The 20,332-nt window shown below is 42.5% G+C and overlaps 1 protein-coding gene across 1 annotated transcript in view; it reads right to left on the bottom strand.

The window, feature by feature from the left end:
• Nucleotides 1-20,332, bottom strand: part of cadps2 (Ca++-dependent secretion activator 2) — a 216,586-nt gene that overhangs the window by 161,088 nt on the left and 35,166 nt on the right. Inside the window, 1 exon segment of the mRNA XM_034116812.1 lies at nucleotides 11,371-11,484. Coding sequence (XP_033972703.1) covers nucleotides 11,371-11,484 — 114 coding nt within the window.

Below are 20,332 nucleotides of genomic sequence, written 5' to 3'. Positions count from 1 at the left end.
CTGATGAACATAATTTGATTTGCATCCATAACTTGATTCTGACGATGGCAGCAGCCCCAGTTCTTTGAATAAAGTAAACGTTGATAACTCTACAAGCTCAAAGACTTGGAAGCTTACAATGTAGAAAAGGAAAATTGATAAAGTTGAAATGTTGTTCCTGAATCACAAATTATATTTATATGTTTAAGCAATAGCTCACGACAGGCCGTGGTATATGGTCATTATATCACAGCTAAGGGGCGTGGTTCGGCCCGACGCGAAGCTTTTATAAAACGGTTACCAAGTGTGGCAATATGAGGTGGTTGCTATGCAACAACACTAACAGCTAGCGAACATATTAGACAGAGAGCGTTGATCCATTATTTGGCTATTTATTTACATTAATGTGTATGTTGCTGTTTATTGTGCACCCACTGAAAAACTGTCCAGCATCAGTAGCATGGCTTACGTGGTTACTTGTATAGGTTGAGGTTGTTCTAGGCTGTTGCTTGGCGTGGCGAGAATATTGCTCCACTTTCTCCGGTCCCAGAGATTGGGCTTCCAGTAGCTCTGGAGAGAGCTTTCGCACCTGTGGCCACTAACGGTCATCATTTCTCTGCTTTGTTTCAAGACCCGCATCAGAAAGCTTTTGAATGGTGATACTTTTCCAGTTGGCCTACCTGCTCTTCACGTAGCTCTACATGTCGTCGTTTAGGTGCTTTCTGGAGATAGGCACTCCTCAATCCACTCCTCCATAGTAAGACCCCCCCGGAGGTCCAAGTTAACCTTAAATGTTTCCATCTTAAGCTTAGTTAGTTAGTTTTGTAACGGACGTAATGTAACAGTTGTAACGGTTGTTGCTTTTCTCAGACGCGGAGGGATACATGACTTGGGAAAAGTAACTACAATTCTACCCGTGATATACGCTCATTATATCACGGCTAAGAACCAATCAGATTGCTTGATTTTACTTGTCTGTTTTATAATTCTATATATAACATGCTACAGCTCAAGAAGACTGAGTAAATCATGAGCAGCTTAAACGGGACCTATCATGCAAAATGCACTTTTGTACGTCTTTTATACATGAATATGTGTCCCCGGTGTTCCAGGGAACTCACCAAGTGTCAGAAAACACAACCCTCTCTCTTTTCCTCCATACCCAAATCTCTAAGTCTCGGAGCTGATACAGATTTGAAATTGTTCTGACGTCAGAAACAGGGAGCTCCGCCTTTATGGGCAACTCTCCACCTATCAGGGGAATGGGGGGCCACGGCCATTGCCGTTCGAAAGCGCTGGAGACGCTGTAGTACATATGCCAGGCCTGTAAGTGGCGCTGTAGTCTGCCACAAAAGCAGCGAAGAAGACTTCTCACAGAATCAGCCCTTGCAAAAACAAGGCTGGAGGAGAGCAAATAGAGCGAAATGAGGCATGGCTAAAATGCATGATCTGTTTTCACAGACATGTTTTATATAGGTATGGTCCTACACTATATTATTCAAATATAGCATGATAGGTCCACTTTAAAGTATATTCTTTTCAGAAAGACAGAAAAGTAAATATCTTTGGTTTGGCCATTTTAGTGTCGGGCTCAGAAAAACGGTTCCTATTATTATTTATTTCGCATTATTTATAATTATCATATTATTGTTATTATTATTTTATTGTATTATTATCATTATCATATTTATTTAGCCATTACATTTTGACAAACTGCACATCTTTTTGTTTTTCCTAAAGTGAAATGTCACCTTTTTTATAGTGATGTTTTTTATCCTTCTGCGTTCATCTTAATTACTGATTTTGAAGCGAACAATGAAAATGTATGAAATGGAAAAGTGGAAATAATTTCAGTTATTTAATCATTAAAAATAATAATAATAATTTCAAGTATCTTGTGAAGATATAAAGGTCAGGGTCTCAGGATGAGAGGAAGTGATTAGCAGTCAGGAATGGATGGGATGCTGTTGACCTCTGACCTGGGTTTGAACCGCTGATCTCCACTCAGATTAAAGGGGTTATTACTGAGGCTGGAGACGAGCAGTTTAATACCGAAGAGCCGCAGATATGATGTCGGAGGTCGCAGAAAGTGTAAGAAATCTTCTGTGAAAATGAAGGAATATATATCCCCCCCCCCCCACTGCTGCGGTGCAGAAAACACACACACACACACACACACACACACACACACACACACACACACACACACACACACACACACACACACACACACACACACACACACACACACACACACACACACACACACACACACACACACACACACACACACACACACACCACACACACACACACACACACACACACACACACACACACACACACACACACACACACACACACACACACACACACACACACACACACACACACACACACACACACACACACACACACACACACACACACACACACACACACACACACACACACACACACACAGGTTTAGGTACAAAACACACGATTGGATCATTTTCCAAATAATCCACCAGTTTTGATATTGATCTTTTTCCCTCTGGTGTTTTATGTCTCAAACAAAAGCAGGTTTGAACAGGACTTTAACTCAATTGGCTTATTATTCATCTTTTTAATTGATGTGTTGATTTTCTTTTGATAAGACAATTATTCAGTTTGTCGTTAACATATAACATGCCCATCACTTTCCCACAGCCCAAGGTAACGGTTTCAAATAATAACTTTAAAGTGTGTATCAATCATCATTATCTATTTGGCAATGTTCACTGTATATAGAGCAGAGAAAAGCAGAAGAACATTATTTAGCCAACTACTTCAATACAAAATAATACTTACAGTATTTTCTAAAGAAGATTTAGATTTTTTAAATTATTGTACACTTTATATATTTATAATATGTTCGACCATAACCATTTGTAGTTGTCACCTTGAGCTTGACAGGATGTACTGCAGTATTCATTGTTAATAAAATCAATCTCTAACATGGTGATTTGGGGCTATTATGGAGCTTTTCAAGGCAACAAAGCAGACATGTATGACTTGAACAAGGTCATGTGACTAAGGTATTGTACTTTCTTTAATAAAAGACTCCAACAGGTAGCCTATTTAGATAAGGTCTGAAAATCTTGTTAATTGTCAATCATAACAGAGTCATAATGTAACTGCTACTACTGTACACAAACATTGAAACCCTGGTGGTTTTTAAAACAGAAATGTTGAGTAATAAAACAAAGATACTCATTTAACTTTAGACTTCTCTTTCCATCATAAAGGACAAACTATCAGACATTTCAAAAAGCAGTGAGAAATCCTTATTAGCATGCATAACGCGAGTTCCTGTCACCCTGACGGCAGTACATGTTCATGAAGAGTGTGAAACTGTGGAAGTGTGGGTGAGTGATATTAAATCACAACCTTTCAATCTGTGATCAGTCACATCATGTCCCCACACACACACACACACACACACACACACACACACACACACACACACACACACACACACACACACACACACACACACACACACACAACACACACACACACACACACACACACACACACACCACACACACACACACACACACACACACACACACACACACACACACACACACACACACACACACACACACACACACACACCACACACACACACACACACACACACACACACACACACACACACACACACACACACACACACACACACACACACACACACACACACACACACACACACACACACACACACACACACACACACACACACACAATAATGACAAGGTCTGGAGAGACGGCCAATAATAAACCTTTGTTTCATCAGTGATCATCAACAGCGCTTCTACTGTCTAGCTTGTCCTGTGGCATTAGTGCGTCCTGTGAAGCCAATATCTGTATTTTTCTGTGTTTAACCGGAAAGCTTATGTTAGTTTGTTCTGGCAATCTGTGAAGTACGTCAGTTTGTACCGTCAATGTTTGAAGCAAACAACATTTTCTGATTTTTTCCTGTTACTCCTTAAAGTTTTGTATAGTTAGCCCATTAAATATACAGCGATTGCAATAGTTTGTCCTTTTAATCTTTGAACAGTACGTTACTGTTGCCCGTTGTCCAAATGGACGCAGGACGAGCAATGCAGTGTCATGTGCAAACAAACGTTTAAAGGTCCCCTATTATACTGTTTTTCATCAATATATCACAGGTCTCAGATATATCCAGAGCCTGTCTCTGATTGGCTGAAACACCAAACAGATCATTGCAGCATCCCATAACCCCCTCTGTTTCAGCCCTGTTTCCAAAGTGCTGATTCTCTGTCTGTTACTTTAGATGAAAATAAGGAGCCCCTCCCCACGCCCCTCTGAGAGAGATTTGGTTACAAAGAACTCAATGGTGCTCTAGGAGGAGATTCAGGTGATAAGGGGGGGGGTTACCTTGGTTGGTGATTGGCTAATGGTTACACAAGACAAAACATCGTTATGACATCATAAAGTGGCCAAAATCTGATCAGCTCATTTTCAGACAGGTTTTTATAGAAATGGATCAAAAAGAGAGAGAATCTTTGTTCCTGAAACTTTCAGAGTCTCTTTACACAGAGGGGACACATGTTGATGTAGAAGAGACATGAAGAAGAGGGGACACATGTTGATGTAGAAGAGACATGAAGAAGAGGGGACACATGTTGATGTAGAAGAGACATGAAGAAGAGGGGACACATGTTGATGTAGAAGAGACATGAAGAAGAGGGGGACACATGTTGATGTAGAAGAGACATGAAGAAGAGGGGACACATGTTGATGTAGAAGAGACATGAAGAAGAGGGGACACATGTTGATGTAGAAGAGACATGAAGAAGAGGGGACACATGTTGATGTAGAAGAGACATGAAGAAGAGGGGACACATGCTGATGTAGAAGAGACATGAAGAAGAGGGGACACATGTTGATGTAGAAGAGACATGAAGAAGAGGGGACACATGTTGATGTAGAAGAGACATGAAGAAGAGGGGACACATGGTGATGTAGAAGAGACATGAAGAAGAGGGGACACATGTTGATGTAGAAGAGACATGAAGAAGAGGGGACACATGTTGATGTAGAAGAGACATGAAGAAGAGGGGACACATGGTGATGTAGAAGAGACATGAAGAAGAGGGGACACATGTTGATGTAGAAGAGACATGAAGAAGAGGGGACACATGTTGATGTAGAAGAGACATGAAGAAGAGGGGACACATGATGATGTAGAAGAGACATGAAGAAGAGGGGACACATGTTGATGTAGAAGAGGGGACACATGTTGATGTAGAAGAGGGGACACATGTTGATGTAGAAGAGACATGAAGAAGTGGATTTTGCACAATAGGTGACCTTTAATTTAAAGCTGGTCTCTCTGGCCTTATAGACTGCGTTCACTAGTGCGAAGGATGTCCACGTCAATAACCTTGTCTTGACCTTGGAACATGTTGCTAACAATATTAAACCAAGTTTCCAGGCGTAACTTGGACTAGTGAACTTTGGTCACGCATTACGTGCATCGATCTTAAAACCGTTTACATGCGTGCACCAGACCGTGACAGTTGGCACGAATACATGATCTGTTGGAGCCCTACCCCTTCACAAAATTGGTGATGTGTTGAGTCAGGCTGTTACTTGTTAACTAAAGAAAGTGCCAATAAAATAATAAGATTAGTGGGTAGGGTTCCTGATGCCAAGAGAAAGAATATTGGGCTTTCTTGCATCCTAAAACTACCTGAAATGATGTGGTACCCATATTTAACAAAGCCATTTGAGCCTGATGATCACATCTCACGTGTTCCTGTTCGTCTGTCCTCCTTTTCTCATATCTCAGAGAGTTTTTCGATGGTTTTACCGCCTCCACCCACGGTCTGTTTGCAGTCTGTTTGCAGTCTGTTGGTCTCAAGGCTTCAGCAGCTTGTTGTGAATACAGCTTTTGTGTTTCAGATCTGAACTCCTTTGCCTCTCAGAGTCAAAAACACCCAGGCTGGTGAAAAGACGCTCATGGAACTAATGTTGCACTGAAATGAATTGCACCAGTGATGGGGAGAATCAGTGTGAGAGCTGTGAAATCCTGTCGCCTCCCCAGCTGTCTCACTTCCTGTTGGGATGCCAGTTCAGAGTTTCCTCCTCTGCTGATGATTCACCTCCATCTCCACACCCTCTCCTCCCCGTGTCGGCTAATGATGGTGCACTGCCTTTGGCGCTGCCTTTTCCCTGCAGCTCATAACAGTGTGATGGAGGGCGATGAAACAGTATACCATGTACCATAAAACTAAATGTGTTTCCAATCCAGCCGGAGACCCATGATGCATGCATCGCCCCCTCATTTACTAAATACTGAATCCTGGTTAAAAGAAATGGCCCAGAATTACTTTTTGTTGACATTTCTGGTTTATTTCATATTTATATCTTTATCAACAAATTCTAAACAAAAACCAAACCAACCATGTGTTTGTCTGTTTTTTAAAACACTCTAACATCCTTAAAGGTAGGGTAGGGAAGAATGGATAAACCAGCTCGAGTGCGCTAGAATTTGAAAGTACGTAACTGAAAAAAATCGGCCCCTTCCTTCAGACTTCCTTACAGAGCCCCTCCTCCAACACACACGAACGCGCACATGACCAATGAGGGCACGAGATAAGTTTGTGCACAGATGGAAGGCTGACAGGCAGGTAGGCCATCCAGTTATTTTGGCCGGGCCGGCTCAGATGATTGGTCGTGCTTTTTACAGCGCCACGGCTTCCACAGATGACATTTTGTTATGTATTTATTGTCAAAGCATTTAATGTATTCATTGCTATCAGGATGTTAAGAGCATTCCATGGAATATAACAAGTGTTTCTGAAGTGAATTACCTACCCCACCTTTAAGTTGTAGTATCATGGTTTGGCCACTATGAAAATGTACTTCAATGCCCAGCGTACTTCCAGTGGACTTGAGTCGGTCTCGTTGATCTTTCTTTGTGTTGAGATGTTGTTTTTTTTGCTTTTTATGCGACATGAAGCAAATGGTCGCATATCGAAGCCGGGCCCTTGCAGAAAGCCTTAGTACAATGGCACTCTATTGCAGAGATAAACCAAGCTTTGATACACAAACAAAACCTTTTAGTAAATACATTCAATGATGGTTGCATTTGTTGCTGATAAAAATATATTTCAACATATCAGAATTGTCAATATAGTCAGCTAAATCTTAGCAACAATGCCATGAGTAGTTGCAATGGTATATCCAGAGCAGAGGTCGCGTTAACCGAATATTATCCGTCTATGATTTTTTTTTAACAATGACGGAAAAATCTGAAAGCCGATTAGAACAAACTCCGAACAGCGCCAAAGTTTCCCCGCAGCGGGGCTCCGGTATTATGCCGTGTTATGCATGCCAAAAGGAAATGATATCGTTTCCAAACCTAACTTTGCCGAACAGATCAACGAAAGTATTTGCTTTACGCTGTGCGCGTTCCCGCGAGGTGCTGTGGGCATGCATAACACGGCGCTAACAGTTCATGAGCGAGCGTCCACCCCCCCTCCCCGTTGACAGTTCACGAGTTGTGTACAGGCCGACGGGTAATAATGGATTTTTGACGGAAATTTTGCGTTCCTGTCCGTCAAAATAACGGGCAGCGAAGAAGTCTAGCGCAAACTCTGATCCACAGTCATGCTGTTCTTGTTTCAACCAAATATTCAGTTTGTATCTGCACTAAACTCGCTTTGTGTGTTTGTAATTTGTAAAACAAGTCAACTCATTGTCTACCAGGAAAGATGCAGAGTTGTAGCGGGGCGAGAAGCAGAAATAGATCATCTGGTGTGTTTCTGAGTCTGACAGCCATCTTTCCTCATGTGGAACATCTTCCAGTAGTGTATATGATGAATGGAAAACAGTGTGAATCCCTGGTGATGCTGTACACACATAATCATATATGATCAGGGTGGTGAGTGCAGGAACAACAGGGAGATGTCTCAGGAGAAAGTGTTGTGTGTCTCGTGGGGAAGATGATGTCCACTTAGGAGGACTTTGATCATCGGGCTGTCAGCGAGACAAACGCTGGGAGTTTCACTGATATCCTCCCGTCTCACACTTTACTGGCAATTAAGGAGACAAGGCTGCAAGTGGCCGATAACATCTCAAACCAGATCATAGGCGCCTCAGCAGGAGGGGCAGGGGGAGACAGAGAAGAAATGGAATAAAAAGGAGAGAGGAAATTCTCTGCAATCTGTGCTCACAGCTGCCCTCCTCCAGCAGCGAGACGGAAACTGGATGTGACGTGGGAGGATTTGTATCTGTGGAGGAGTGAGGGTACCAGTTTCTAAAATATACAAAAATAACCACAAGGAAAATAGAGGGATGCAGGAATTAGTCGAAAAAACCCTGAAACGAGTCAGCATTTTAGCATTTCCTGTTCTTGAAGTCAATGTTTTTTTTTAGATGAGAGTAACACATGTGTCACTTCAGGGCAAAAATGATGGCTCCGCCCACTTTTGGGGGAAAACAAAGCTGTCATTTGATTGGCGGTCAATACAAATTCTGAAGTTTTTGCCAATCCGATCAGAAATGTAATAAAACCGTGGATTTGTGGATCTTCAAAGAGCCCGATTACGATGGCCAGACAGGCAAACAATTACATTCAATCATTGGAAATAGACGATCGGGCTCGATATATGGTTAAATATAGCAGTTGGCGATCGATGTCCATAGATGAGAGTAACATCTACGTCACTTTACGGCCCCGCCCACTTTTGGGGGAAACCAACGCTGTCATTTGAACGGCGATCGAGCCTGAAGCCACAGAGCTCTTCTGTTACTGTCCTTTGTTCTTAGAGGAAGTACAGTAACACGTAACTCTGGATTTGTTTTAATGTTTGAGGTGCAATAAACGACACAGCAGCTTGTTGGCATGATAAAACTATTATTTTCCGCCTCGCTCATGAGAGTAACAGCTGGCGAAATTACGGCCTCGCCTACTGACTTTAATTTAACCATATATCGAGCCCGATCGTCGATTTCCAGTGATTTAATGTAATTGTTTGCCTGACTGGCCATCGTAATCGGGCTCTTTGAAGATCCACAAATCCAGTTTTATTACATTTCTGATCGGATTGACAAAAACTTCAGAATTTGTATTGACCGCCATTCAAATGACAGCTTTGTTTTCCCCCAAAAGTGGGCGGGGCCGTAATTTTCGCCCGGAAGTGACGTAGGTGTTACTCTCATCTATAGGCTAAGAGGCGGGACATCTCAAAGCAGTTGACCAATTACAACACAGCCGGCCAGATAACCAATCAGAGCAGACTGGGCTCCAATGAGTTATGATGGACAACGAGAATCAAACGCAACCACTGACTTTTGGAACTTAAATTCTTCTCAATGAGCAGTAAGGCTCAAGAAGCTTTTTTAACAATCATCTTTCGGAATTTGTGGTCATTCAGAGTTAGTGTGATGCGTATTCCTTTAGAACAAATAATGAAACAATGTTTTGTAATCATACAAATCATGTTACAACGAAAAAACAAACAGCAAAACATTGGCATCTGTATTTGCATCGGCCAAATAGTTATTCTAAACATTGGTTTACTGTATATTATAATGGGAACAATTCAATCCCATTGCTTTTGCGGAGGGAACTTTGCGATGCTTACTGCTGCAGGGATGATCTGACCCCAAAAGAGCGCATGGAGGAGCGTTTCATAAATATCAGAGACTGAAGAGAAGTGGGCGATCACAGGGAGCAGAGGTGATGGAAATTAAAAAGCTTCAGTTTGAGGAGAGAGAAAGAAAAACTCCCTCTCTGAGAGAAAACAGCTGGAGAGATCGATGTTCTAATCTGTTTCAGGTGATGCTCGCGATTACTTGAATTACTTTGTGCCATAAGAGCTTAAAGACCACTCTGTCTCAGAGGGGTGGAGAGGGACTGAACATGGGACCGCTCAGAAACACAGGAAGCCACGAAGAGAACACAGGACTCATTTTCACAGTACAGAGAGATTTTGTGACCCAGAACCCAACGATTAACTTGCTGTGTATTGATATGACTGACTGATTTTGGCTTATCACTAGTGTATCTGTGTCAGTGTGTGACTATAAGAAGAAGGTCATTGCAGTGGCTGCCAAAGATATGTTATGAAAAGGAGACTTGCATGATCGGCAAAGGAAGGTTTGTAAATGAAGAATAAAGTTATACAAACCGTAAGCTGCCTTTGTGTACCTTTGCTTTCTTTTACTCAATATATTAGATCTAATATATTATTATTCTTAATGATATTTATACATTTTCATTGATGTTCACCGTTTAAAATTAACATTAGCCGCCTTTAGCTTAGCGGTGGTGACGTGAAGTCATGTGACCATGCTGTAGTTCCTTTATAGCCCAACATTAGCCACCTTTAGCTTAGCGGTGGTGACGTGAAGTCATGTGACCGTGCTGTAGTTCCTTTATAGCCCAACATTAGCCGCCTTTAGCTTAGCGGTGGTGACGTGAAGTCATGTGACCATGCTGTAGTTCCTTTATAGCCCAACATTAGCCGCCTTTAGCTTAGCGGTGGTGACGTGAAGTCATGTGACCGTGCTGTAGTTCCTTTATAGCCCAACATTAGCCGCCTTTAGCTTAGCGGTGGTGACGTGAAGTCATGTGACCGTGCTGTAGTTCCTTTATAGCCCAACATTAGCCGCCTTTAGCTTAGCGGTGGTGACGTGAAGTCATGTGACCGTGCTGTAGTTCCTTTATAGCCCAACATTAGCCACCTTTAGCTTAGCGGTGGTGACGTGAAGTCATGTGACCGTGCTGTAGTTCCTTTATAGCCCAACATTAGCCGCCTTTAGCTTAGCGGTGGTGACGTGAAGTCATGTGACCGTGCTGTAGTTCCTTTATAGCCCAACATTAGCCACCTTTAGCTTAGCGGTGGTGACGTGAAGTCATGTGACCGTGCTGTAGTTCCTTTATAGCCCAACATTAGCCGCCTTTAGCTTAGCGGTGGTGACGTAAAGTCATGTGACCGTGCTGTAGTTCCTTTATAGCCCAACATTAGCCGCCTTTAGCTTAGCGGTGGTGACGTGAAGTCATGTGACCGTGCTGTAGTTCCTTTATAGCCCAACATTAGCCACCTTTAGCTTAGCGGTGGTGACGTGAAGTCATGTGACCGTGCTGTAGTTCCTTTATAGCCTAACGTTAGCTTTGTGGACATGTGGAGATTATCCTGCCGAACAAAAAGTGTTAGAATCATAAACGTTTGTTGCCAGAGAGATTATTTTCAGCAGTATTCTGAGATCCAATGGAGAAATCCCAATTGTCCTCCCAAGGAACAAGGGAGATGCCAACTTCAGGAACGGCCTACAAAGGCATGCCATCCCTGCACCTCTATATGGAGTAGAGATAACATTTCCTACCTCATAGTAGCTCCTCACAGCGTTGCAGAAAGCTTCATCCGCCACAATCTGAGTTTCCCCGTTGAGGAAGGCCAGGAAACGCTCCTTCACCGCCTGCAGCTGCTGCTTGTTCACCTGAGACAGGAGAGAGGGAGCATGGAGGAGGAAGAGAGGGGGAGAGGGTAATCAGTCAGAAACAGATGGAGAGGAAGAGCAGAGGGTGGAGGAGACACAGGACAAAAGTACTAGATTAGAGTCATTGTTAAAGTCTGACATCGTCATTACAAGAGGAGAGAAAAGTCTCATTATCTAACAAATGTCTTTCATTAGGAAACAGAGTCGGCCAAGAACAACCGAGAGAAGAGGAATGTGTCTGTGTGAGTGGAGAAAAGGATCAGACACCATTTGAGACTGATGGTGATTCTTAAGGGACCATAACAAAGATTTAGCTCATTGACTACACACTGCCAGACGATTTAAAGACATAATAAGGTCATTTTTTTAACTCAATTTCAGGCCGCTATTGGTTTGAAAGGTTTCAATTAATTGTTGCATAAAGGGGTGCAGGGACGGTTTAGTGCTGATGTATACGTTTCTTTGTGCTTATGACGGGTTACAACATGTGTAACCAGAGTTCCTTAATAGCATTGGTACAGGTCATTATTGTGATGTTAGGGCTTTATGCAGCATTTTATTTTACTGCTATTGCAATTTTGTATATGATTTTTGATATGAGAGACCAATGTTTTAAATCATCATGATGTGCTTTTCTGATTTAAGGTGCAAAAAGCTCTTTCTCTTTCTCATACTGCCTGTGCTGCAGCACCTCTTTTCACCCTCCGTCTGAAACCAGAGCCCAGTCTGCTCTGATTGGTTAGCTGGCTTGCTCTCTTGTGATTGGTCAACCGCTTAGATAGGGCTGTGCGATTATGGCAAAAATCATAATCACGATTATTTTGGTCAATAATTGATATCACGATTATTAAATACGATTATTCATTGACTTTGAAAACATCAATTTATTGAACTTTAAAACAAATACAAATAATAATTTGAACAGTATCTTTTTAACTGTTGATTACCCTGAACGTATAATTCAACTGAAAAACCAATACAAAAATAAATGATACATTTAAATAAATAATATCAAAATAATAAATACCAATAAACAAGATCAACAAATATTTTGGAGCGCACTTCAACAAGCTACTAAACATATATAAATATGATAAATACAAATAAATGAGACCAAAATTAATTAGATCAAATATGTTGCACTGTCACAACCTAGCAAAGCAAAATAATCGTTTTCTTCGATTATGTTGTTTTCGTAATTGTGGCAGGCCAAAATCGTAATTGCGATTAAAATACGATTAATTGCACAGCCCTACGCTTAGAGCTTTCTCTCTCCTTAGCCTATCAGGTACAATGTGTTGGAGAGCTAGCCAATAGAAGCGTGAGTGTTACTTCGTGATGTCACTATGTTCTGCAAGTAAACAAAGGATTCCAATGGATGTGTTTCAGGCATCCATTGGAATCCGTAGAACAAACTACAGGAAAGGGAACACCACAAGACCATAACGGGCCCCTTTTAGTACAGTAATTCATTAATAGTTTACTTTATGACATTTCACCAGTGGTTGAAATACATTTTTTCCAACCATAACAACATTTTTCAGAGGAGCCGTTCTCCTCAGAGCAGTGCAGTCATGCTAGGAAAACAAAATCATTCCCATAAATGTCATCGGCCCTGGTTATTCGGCACAGTGAACCTCAGCTGACACATTGTGCTCTATGAGGGTTTTAAGTTTGCATGAGCGACGGCATCACTGGAAGCTCATATGCTGCATATGTATGAGGCGTCAGGAGGAAATTAAACCATTATTCTTCCTCTTGTTGCAACACTGCCAGCAACAAATGCATTCTGGGAGTCAAAGTGCCAGTTCCCGGCTCCACAAAGTGAGCAGAGACTTATCTCCTGCCGGCAGCTTTTTGTGTGGGCTTCCACGCCTTTTCTGGGTCTAAATGCAGCCGCTGTGCTTCGCCTTTAACCGCAGCAGAGATCAGACGGCTGAATTTATGGAAAGCAGCAGGTTGTGACCGTTTGCAAAATGACTCAACTTCCATATAACAGGTTGAAAATGTGAAAGTAGTTCATTAGAGTACAGATAAGAAAACTGCTGCTGGGGGCTGTGGTATGAGTACAAAGCAGCAGCAGCAGCAGCCACATATTCATGCTGAAAAACACACATTAGTCCTCACAGATTGGAGGTTCAAAGGCAGAGTCGGACTTGTTTGCAGATCTGATTTAATGAAAGAGCTCACTGGCAGCTGAGCAGAGAGGAGGGTGTACAGTAGGAAGACCAAAAGTAGACGGTAAAGCATGGAATTTGATTATTTATAGTCTAACGTACAAAGAGAGTGGTGCAGGAATGAGTCCAAACACCCAGAAAAGAGTCAGCATATTAGCACTTCCTGTTCCCATGTCTGGAAGTCAATGGTTTCCTGAAAGTGTTTTTGGTTATCAGCTTGAAATAAGGTCTGTGGTTAACACAAGCTGAAGAGATTTTAACGATTTGTTTTACGACATAAAACACGTCAGTAAATACCCCACTGTTGAATATAAAAACAGCGTATGCTAGGTGTCTAAATGAGACGACTAAACGTCCTCACGCACAACGTTAGCCGCCTTTAGCTTAGCGGTGATGACGTGAAGTCATGTGACCGTGCTGTAGTTCCTTTATAGCCCAACATTAGCCGCCTTTAGCTTAGCGGTGGTGACGTGAAGTCATGTGACCGTGCTGTAGTTCCTTTATAGCCCAACATTAGCCGCCTTTAGCTTAGCGGTGGTGACGTGAAGTCATGTGACCGTGCTGTAGTTCCTTTATAGCCCAACATTAGCCGCCTTTAGCTTAGCGGTGGTGACGTGAAGTCATGTGACCGTGCTGTAGTTCCTTTATAGCCCAACATTAGCCGCCTTTAGCTTAGCGGTGGTGACGTGAAGTCATGTGACCGTGCTGTAGTTCCTTTATAGCCTAACATTAGCCGCCTTTAGCTTAGCGGTGGTGACGTGAAGTCATGTGACCGTGCTGTAGTTCCTTTATAGCCCAACATTAGCCACCTTTAGCTTAGCGGTGGTGATGTGAAGTCATGTGACCGTGCTGTAGTTCCTTTATAGCCCAACATTAGCCTCCTTTAGCTTAGCGGTGGTGACGTGAAGTCATGTGACCGTGCTGTAGTTCCAAATAGCCCAACATTAGCCGCCTTTAGCTTAGCGGTGGTGACGTGAAGTCATGTGACCGTGCTGTAGTTCCAAATAGCCCAACATTAGCCACCTTTAGCTTAGCGGTGGTGACGTGAAGTCATGTGACCGTGCTGTAGTTCCAAATAGCCCAACATTAGCCGCCTTTAGCTTAGCGGTGGTGACGTGAAGTCATGTGACCGTGCTGTAGTTCCTTTATAGCCGCCTTTAGCTTAGATTAGTCTAGTGGATGAAACTCTATCTCCTGAACCACAGCCAATTTATATTGTTTCAGCATTCAAATAGAAGCACGTCCAACATGCTGAATCCTTAATTCACCAAATTAGAGGTAAAAATATGCAGTCTCATGTTCCTCAGAAGGAGAATACTCAATTAGCTCAAAGAAAATGGAGAAAAGACAGCCAAAAAAACAGCTGTGCGTATTTCCGTTGACCTTTGCCATACACAACTTCTGAAACGGTCCAAACAAGTATAAAACAATCGATTAAATGTTTGTTATTTTCAAAATGTCACCGCAACTGCTTATAGTCAAAATTAAGCACAACACCTATTAGGAAGATATTCCACTAGTATGCAAGTATCCATGGACAAAGACAGAGCACAACCCAATTAAAAATCTTCTGGTGGAAATAGTTAAAAGGGAGAAATATCGAATTAATGCATCATGTAAAATATATAAAACAGCTATATATCATTATAATAATGTGCAATTCTGTTCGTAACAACAGGGAGAAACAAATTAGTATGTCCTTGGCCGACAAAATGTTGTGAATCATTTTCAGATGTGGTATTGTTGAATTTCAGACGGTGAAGCTCAGATTGTGGTTTGCTCTTCCAAAAGCTTATTTGTATTTTGATTACAGTTTCATCCATCTTTTCAGAGCGGGCATAATGGGCTTTATCCCCTGAATAGAAATACTTTGCAAATACAAAATTACTTCCTTTTTCTGGAGCTGACTTTTCAGAGCCTCTTTTCTTCTTTTTTCAGGTGACTGCGGCAGTAATGGCCTCTTACAAAATGCACCCTGCGCATGAAATGAGGTGACCCGTGAAGAGAAGCTGTGAAAAGCTGCCTGTCAGGTTTCAGCTGAATGTCTGTCCGTGCCCCCCCGTCTACTCGCCTTTATCTGATAAATGGATTTATCCCAGGGGGGTTTATAAGCACGACGAGGCGCACTTGTGCTCCGTCAGCGACAGAAAACATCCAGGTGGAGGTGTAACTTGCCCTTTAGGGATGTGGCAAATTGCCGCTGTTGGAGAGGTTTCCTGCCGGGTAAAACCACTCTGAGCTCAGCGGTCAACCTGTTCAAACGTTTAGGGAGCGTTGACTCTCAGGGATGGTCTCCGTCAGAAATGCGGTTTTATTTCTCAGAGACACTAAAAGCTCTCAGACAAAGTGGGCAGTGTATCATCAGGGTCACGTCCTGACTGACATTGATTTTGCAACACCAGAACTACTCCCACATTTTGGTTGAAATCCTAAGACCATGTGGAGTGGTGCAGGAATGAGTTCTAAACCCGTTAATGACTCAGCATTGAGCATCTAAATTAGACAAATAAACGTCCTCACCCTAACCCGGAAACTAAAGACAACAAAGAAACGTGATGATTCTCAGGCAATCACTCATTGGTTCAAATATTGGCTGAGTTAGAACTCCAAGAAGAAACTTGAATGTATGATTGAAAAAACAAAGATCGAACTGTAAGAACAACAAGCTCAATGATGAAATTGAAAAGTTTTTGAAGGGTCATAAAGATTGAGAGTTCAGCTAAAATCCTAAAAGCGGTGACGTTATCAGTATCCGTTATGGAAAACAAAACATCTGGGCATTGAGTGATGCCTCTCCACTATGATATGATTTGAGCAGATAAGACAGGCGATGCTAGATAAACTGTCAAACTGTCCATCATCGTGAAAACAATCTGAACAAAATCTAACAGCAACACGTCCAACTGACAACATTGATCTGATGTGAAGAGACACAACAAAGTCTACATTCCTGCTATCAGTAAATGGTGAATTCAATATAAAGTTAATTGAGGAAAACCTTTCCTAGTGTCCAGGAAGTATTCTAGTAACTCAGGAACTGTTACAGCAGGATTTAACGTGTAAAAAGGGCTTTTCACATTGCACAGTCACGAAGCTAAGGGATCTGTTAGCCTGGGGCCAAGAACGTTTTCTCACTGGCACAATCCAAAGTGGGCTAGACCGGACTTTAGAGGAGGGCTGGCTGGACTTTTCTTTTTTTAAGGGCGGTGGTGTCGAAGTCAAGACTTGGCTTGACAACTGGAAGGTCACCAGTTCAAGTCCCGGAAAGACCAAGTGCTACTGAGGTGTCCGTGAGCAAGGCACCGTTCCCTACACTGCTCCCCGGGCGCCGTACATAATGGCAGCCCACTGCTCCTAACACTAGGATGGGTCAAATGCAGAGAAACCGTTTCGTTACATAGAACCTGTACTACGTGATGACAATAAGTTGAATCTTCTTCTTTCTACAGAGCAAGTTATCCATGAAAAGGGACTTTACACCGAGCTGAAAGTTGCCAGCGTGAGAAGGGGCTGAGGTACATCATGAAATAGCCGTTTTTTACATTAACAATGTCATGTAGTATTAAATATTAAAATAACAATGTATGTCTGAAAAAGCCAGTTGTTCCTGAATGTATTGGCATGTTTGTGAGGGGGCAGGTTAAGTAGAGCCTCTACGAGGAGTTTAACATCCTTTCCAGCTGAATCTGACCTGCTGCTCCTCTGTCCCAGGGAGACGAAGGAGGGGAGGTGATTGCTTTCAGCAGGTGTGTGTTGGGGTGTGCTTATGTAGTGCACATTAACGTTTGTTTATGCTTAAGGCTTTAATTTGAGTTCCTTCCTCTCGGGAGAGGACATGATAGGTTAGCGAGGACAGTTAGCGGCTGATTTGGGAGGCAGCAGGAACCTCATGATGGCAGATCAATGACCACAGAGAAGGCTGTGTGGGTCTGTGTGTGTAGGTGTGTGTGGATGCAGAACACACACATTGCCCTCTCTCCATGACTCTGAGACACCTGACCGATATGTCTCGCCCTGTTTATGCACACACACACACACACACACACACACACACACACACACACACACACACACACACACACACACACACACACACACACACACACACACACACACACACACACACACACACACACACACACACACACACACACACACACACACACACACACAACACACACACACACACACACACACACACACACACACACACACACACACACACACACACACACACACACACACACACACACACACACACACACACACACACACACACACACACACACACACACACACACACACACACACACACACACACACACACACACACACACACACACACACACACACACGTCAGGTAAAAACTTGTATCTCCAACATGTCATGTTGCCAGGATCAGAAACAGTAAGTGTGTATTGTGTGTGTGACGGCTGCAGGTTTAAGATGTGGTTCCCCCACATTTGAAACAATTTCATCAGCCTCGGAGGTTGAAAGATAAGAAGGTCTTGTACGTCCAATTCTGGTTTCTTATTTCATAAACCCTTAAAATAAAGTTGCATTAAAGCACTTCTGATTCCCTCATGTCAAAGTCAATGGCTATTTTAATAATTTTTCGTTTGCCTGAAATTATGTTTTTGACCAACCAAAGTTTAGACTAATATGTTGGTCTGTTTCTCGAGACAAAACAAGTCAGTAAAAAATCCAACTGGTGAATTTTGAAGCTTTTATAGTCTTTAAAAAAGGCAGTAGCAGACAAGATGAAATACTGGATATGAACTATAACTAAGACAACAAAACGTCATCACGCCAACAATAGTCTTCCTTTTGCTTAGCGATCGTGACGTGAATTATAACAAAGGTTTATTTATAGTCTTCTCGACTTTTGCCTAAAAAATCATAAAAGGGGTGTTCGTTTTTTAAGGTTATCATGCTAAACAAAGCGTCCAAGTATCATACACTTTTCCAAACCAAATCCACTTCTTATCAAGGGAACCAGTGCGATGCTAACTCTAAGGTCCCATGTCATGCTTTTCTGGTTACTACCCGTCCCCTTGTGTGTTATGTAGCTTCTGCATGTAAACGGTCTGCAGAGTCACAAACCCTCAAAGTACACCCTGTAGCGAGTAAAACTCTAACACAGAAAATAATAAATAAATAAATAAATTGCTATTTTTGTCATTTCACAGTACAGGTACTATGTAACGAAATTGTTCCTCTGCATTTGACCCATCCTAGTGTTAGGAGGAGTGGGCTGCCATAATGTACGGCGCCCGGGGAGCAGTGTAGGGAACGGTGCCTTGCTCAGGGACACCTCGGTAGCACTTGGTCTTTCCGGGACTTGAACTGGTGACCTTCCAGTTGCCAAGCCAAGTCCCTATGGACTTCGCCACCACTGCCCTTACCTGTCTATGCTGCCCCAGAACGCCTCGTTGGAGATGTATCTTTCTCTTCCTGGGTACAGTGACGTGACCATACCCAAATGGACCCATTGGACCAATCCGTGGACACACACACACTCTCTCAAAGTTCGGCGGGAGTGGAGCCTCGCAGCGGCGAAACTGTGGTGCGCTTACACTGTGTCCAACAAATAATGATCACTGATGTTCCGCTGTAACGGTGGTGGACTCATCAGAACAGAGTGGGCGAGCTGTCCAATCAGAGCACAGTGGGCTCATAGGGAGGGGGGGGGGCAGGAGCTCCAACAAGCCGTTTAGGACAGAGAGTGAATACACATACTATACAGAGATGCTGTATGAGAAACCAATGTGAGTTTGGAACATTGAACAATGTAAATCTATTCTAGTAGACCTCAACAATGGAATTATGATCAGTAGAAATGGCCATGATGTGGGACCTTTAAGGTTTGCCCACAAAAACCCGATCTTCCTGCAGCACTCTATAGGGTTGTGATGAATAATTCTCTGTATCAGTTACCCTATCATTGTCAAAGCTTGCCGCACATTCAGTGTCTGACCCTTGGGAGTGACATGCATTAAGGTCTGAGTGAAAAGGGTTCATCCTCTGGGGAGCAGGAATGTGATCAATATACTTCCTGACAGTTGTCCCAGACGTAAAGGTCAGAGGGTCTCCAAAATCATTCTGGTTCATCCTCTGGGGAGAAATATCTGCAGAAAACTCAATACAAAATGTAGGTCTTCTGTTCTGTGGTTATGGAGAAGCTCTTTAATAAAAAAGAAAACATGATATGGCAAGGAATTCTTGTGAACTTATTTGTTTTAGAAGGAAAATGAAATCACAAACTGGATTGCATTTAGTTTGAAGGTGATGTTTAGAACATTACAGATACCATACTGTAACTAAAAAAGGAAACACCTTCCAGCTGAATACAAACTAAGGATGCACACAGATACAGTAAGTCAACACTTTTTCGATTGGGCAGAACCATTCATCTCATATACAACAGGTCAGGAGGTTTTAATTCAAATCAAACAGCTTTAAGCTCAGACAGGACCTTTCAAACCGGAAATCAAACCGACTCTAGAGGTATGAATGCAAACTTGACCAAAAGGAAGCAAAATCAAGCATCCACTGGTTTTCTTTGCAGCAAAATAACTTTTTTTTAACCATAAATCCATCTATAGAAGGGGCGTGATGAAGGAGTATGTAAGCCCACAGATTCGACTTACAGGAGCCACACCACAAAAGTC

The sequence above is a fragment of the Trematomus bernacchii genome, unplaced genomic scaffold (genome assembly GCF_902827165.1).
Source record: "Trematomus bernacchii unplaced genomic scaffold, fTreBer1.1, whole genome shotgun sequence".
In the NCBI taxonomy this organism is placed as follows: Eukaryota; Metazoa; Chordata; class Actinopteri; order Perciformes; family Nototheniidae; genus Trematomus; species Trematomus bernacchii.
This window is presented reverse-complemented; position numbering and strand designations above follow the sequence as displayed.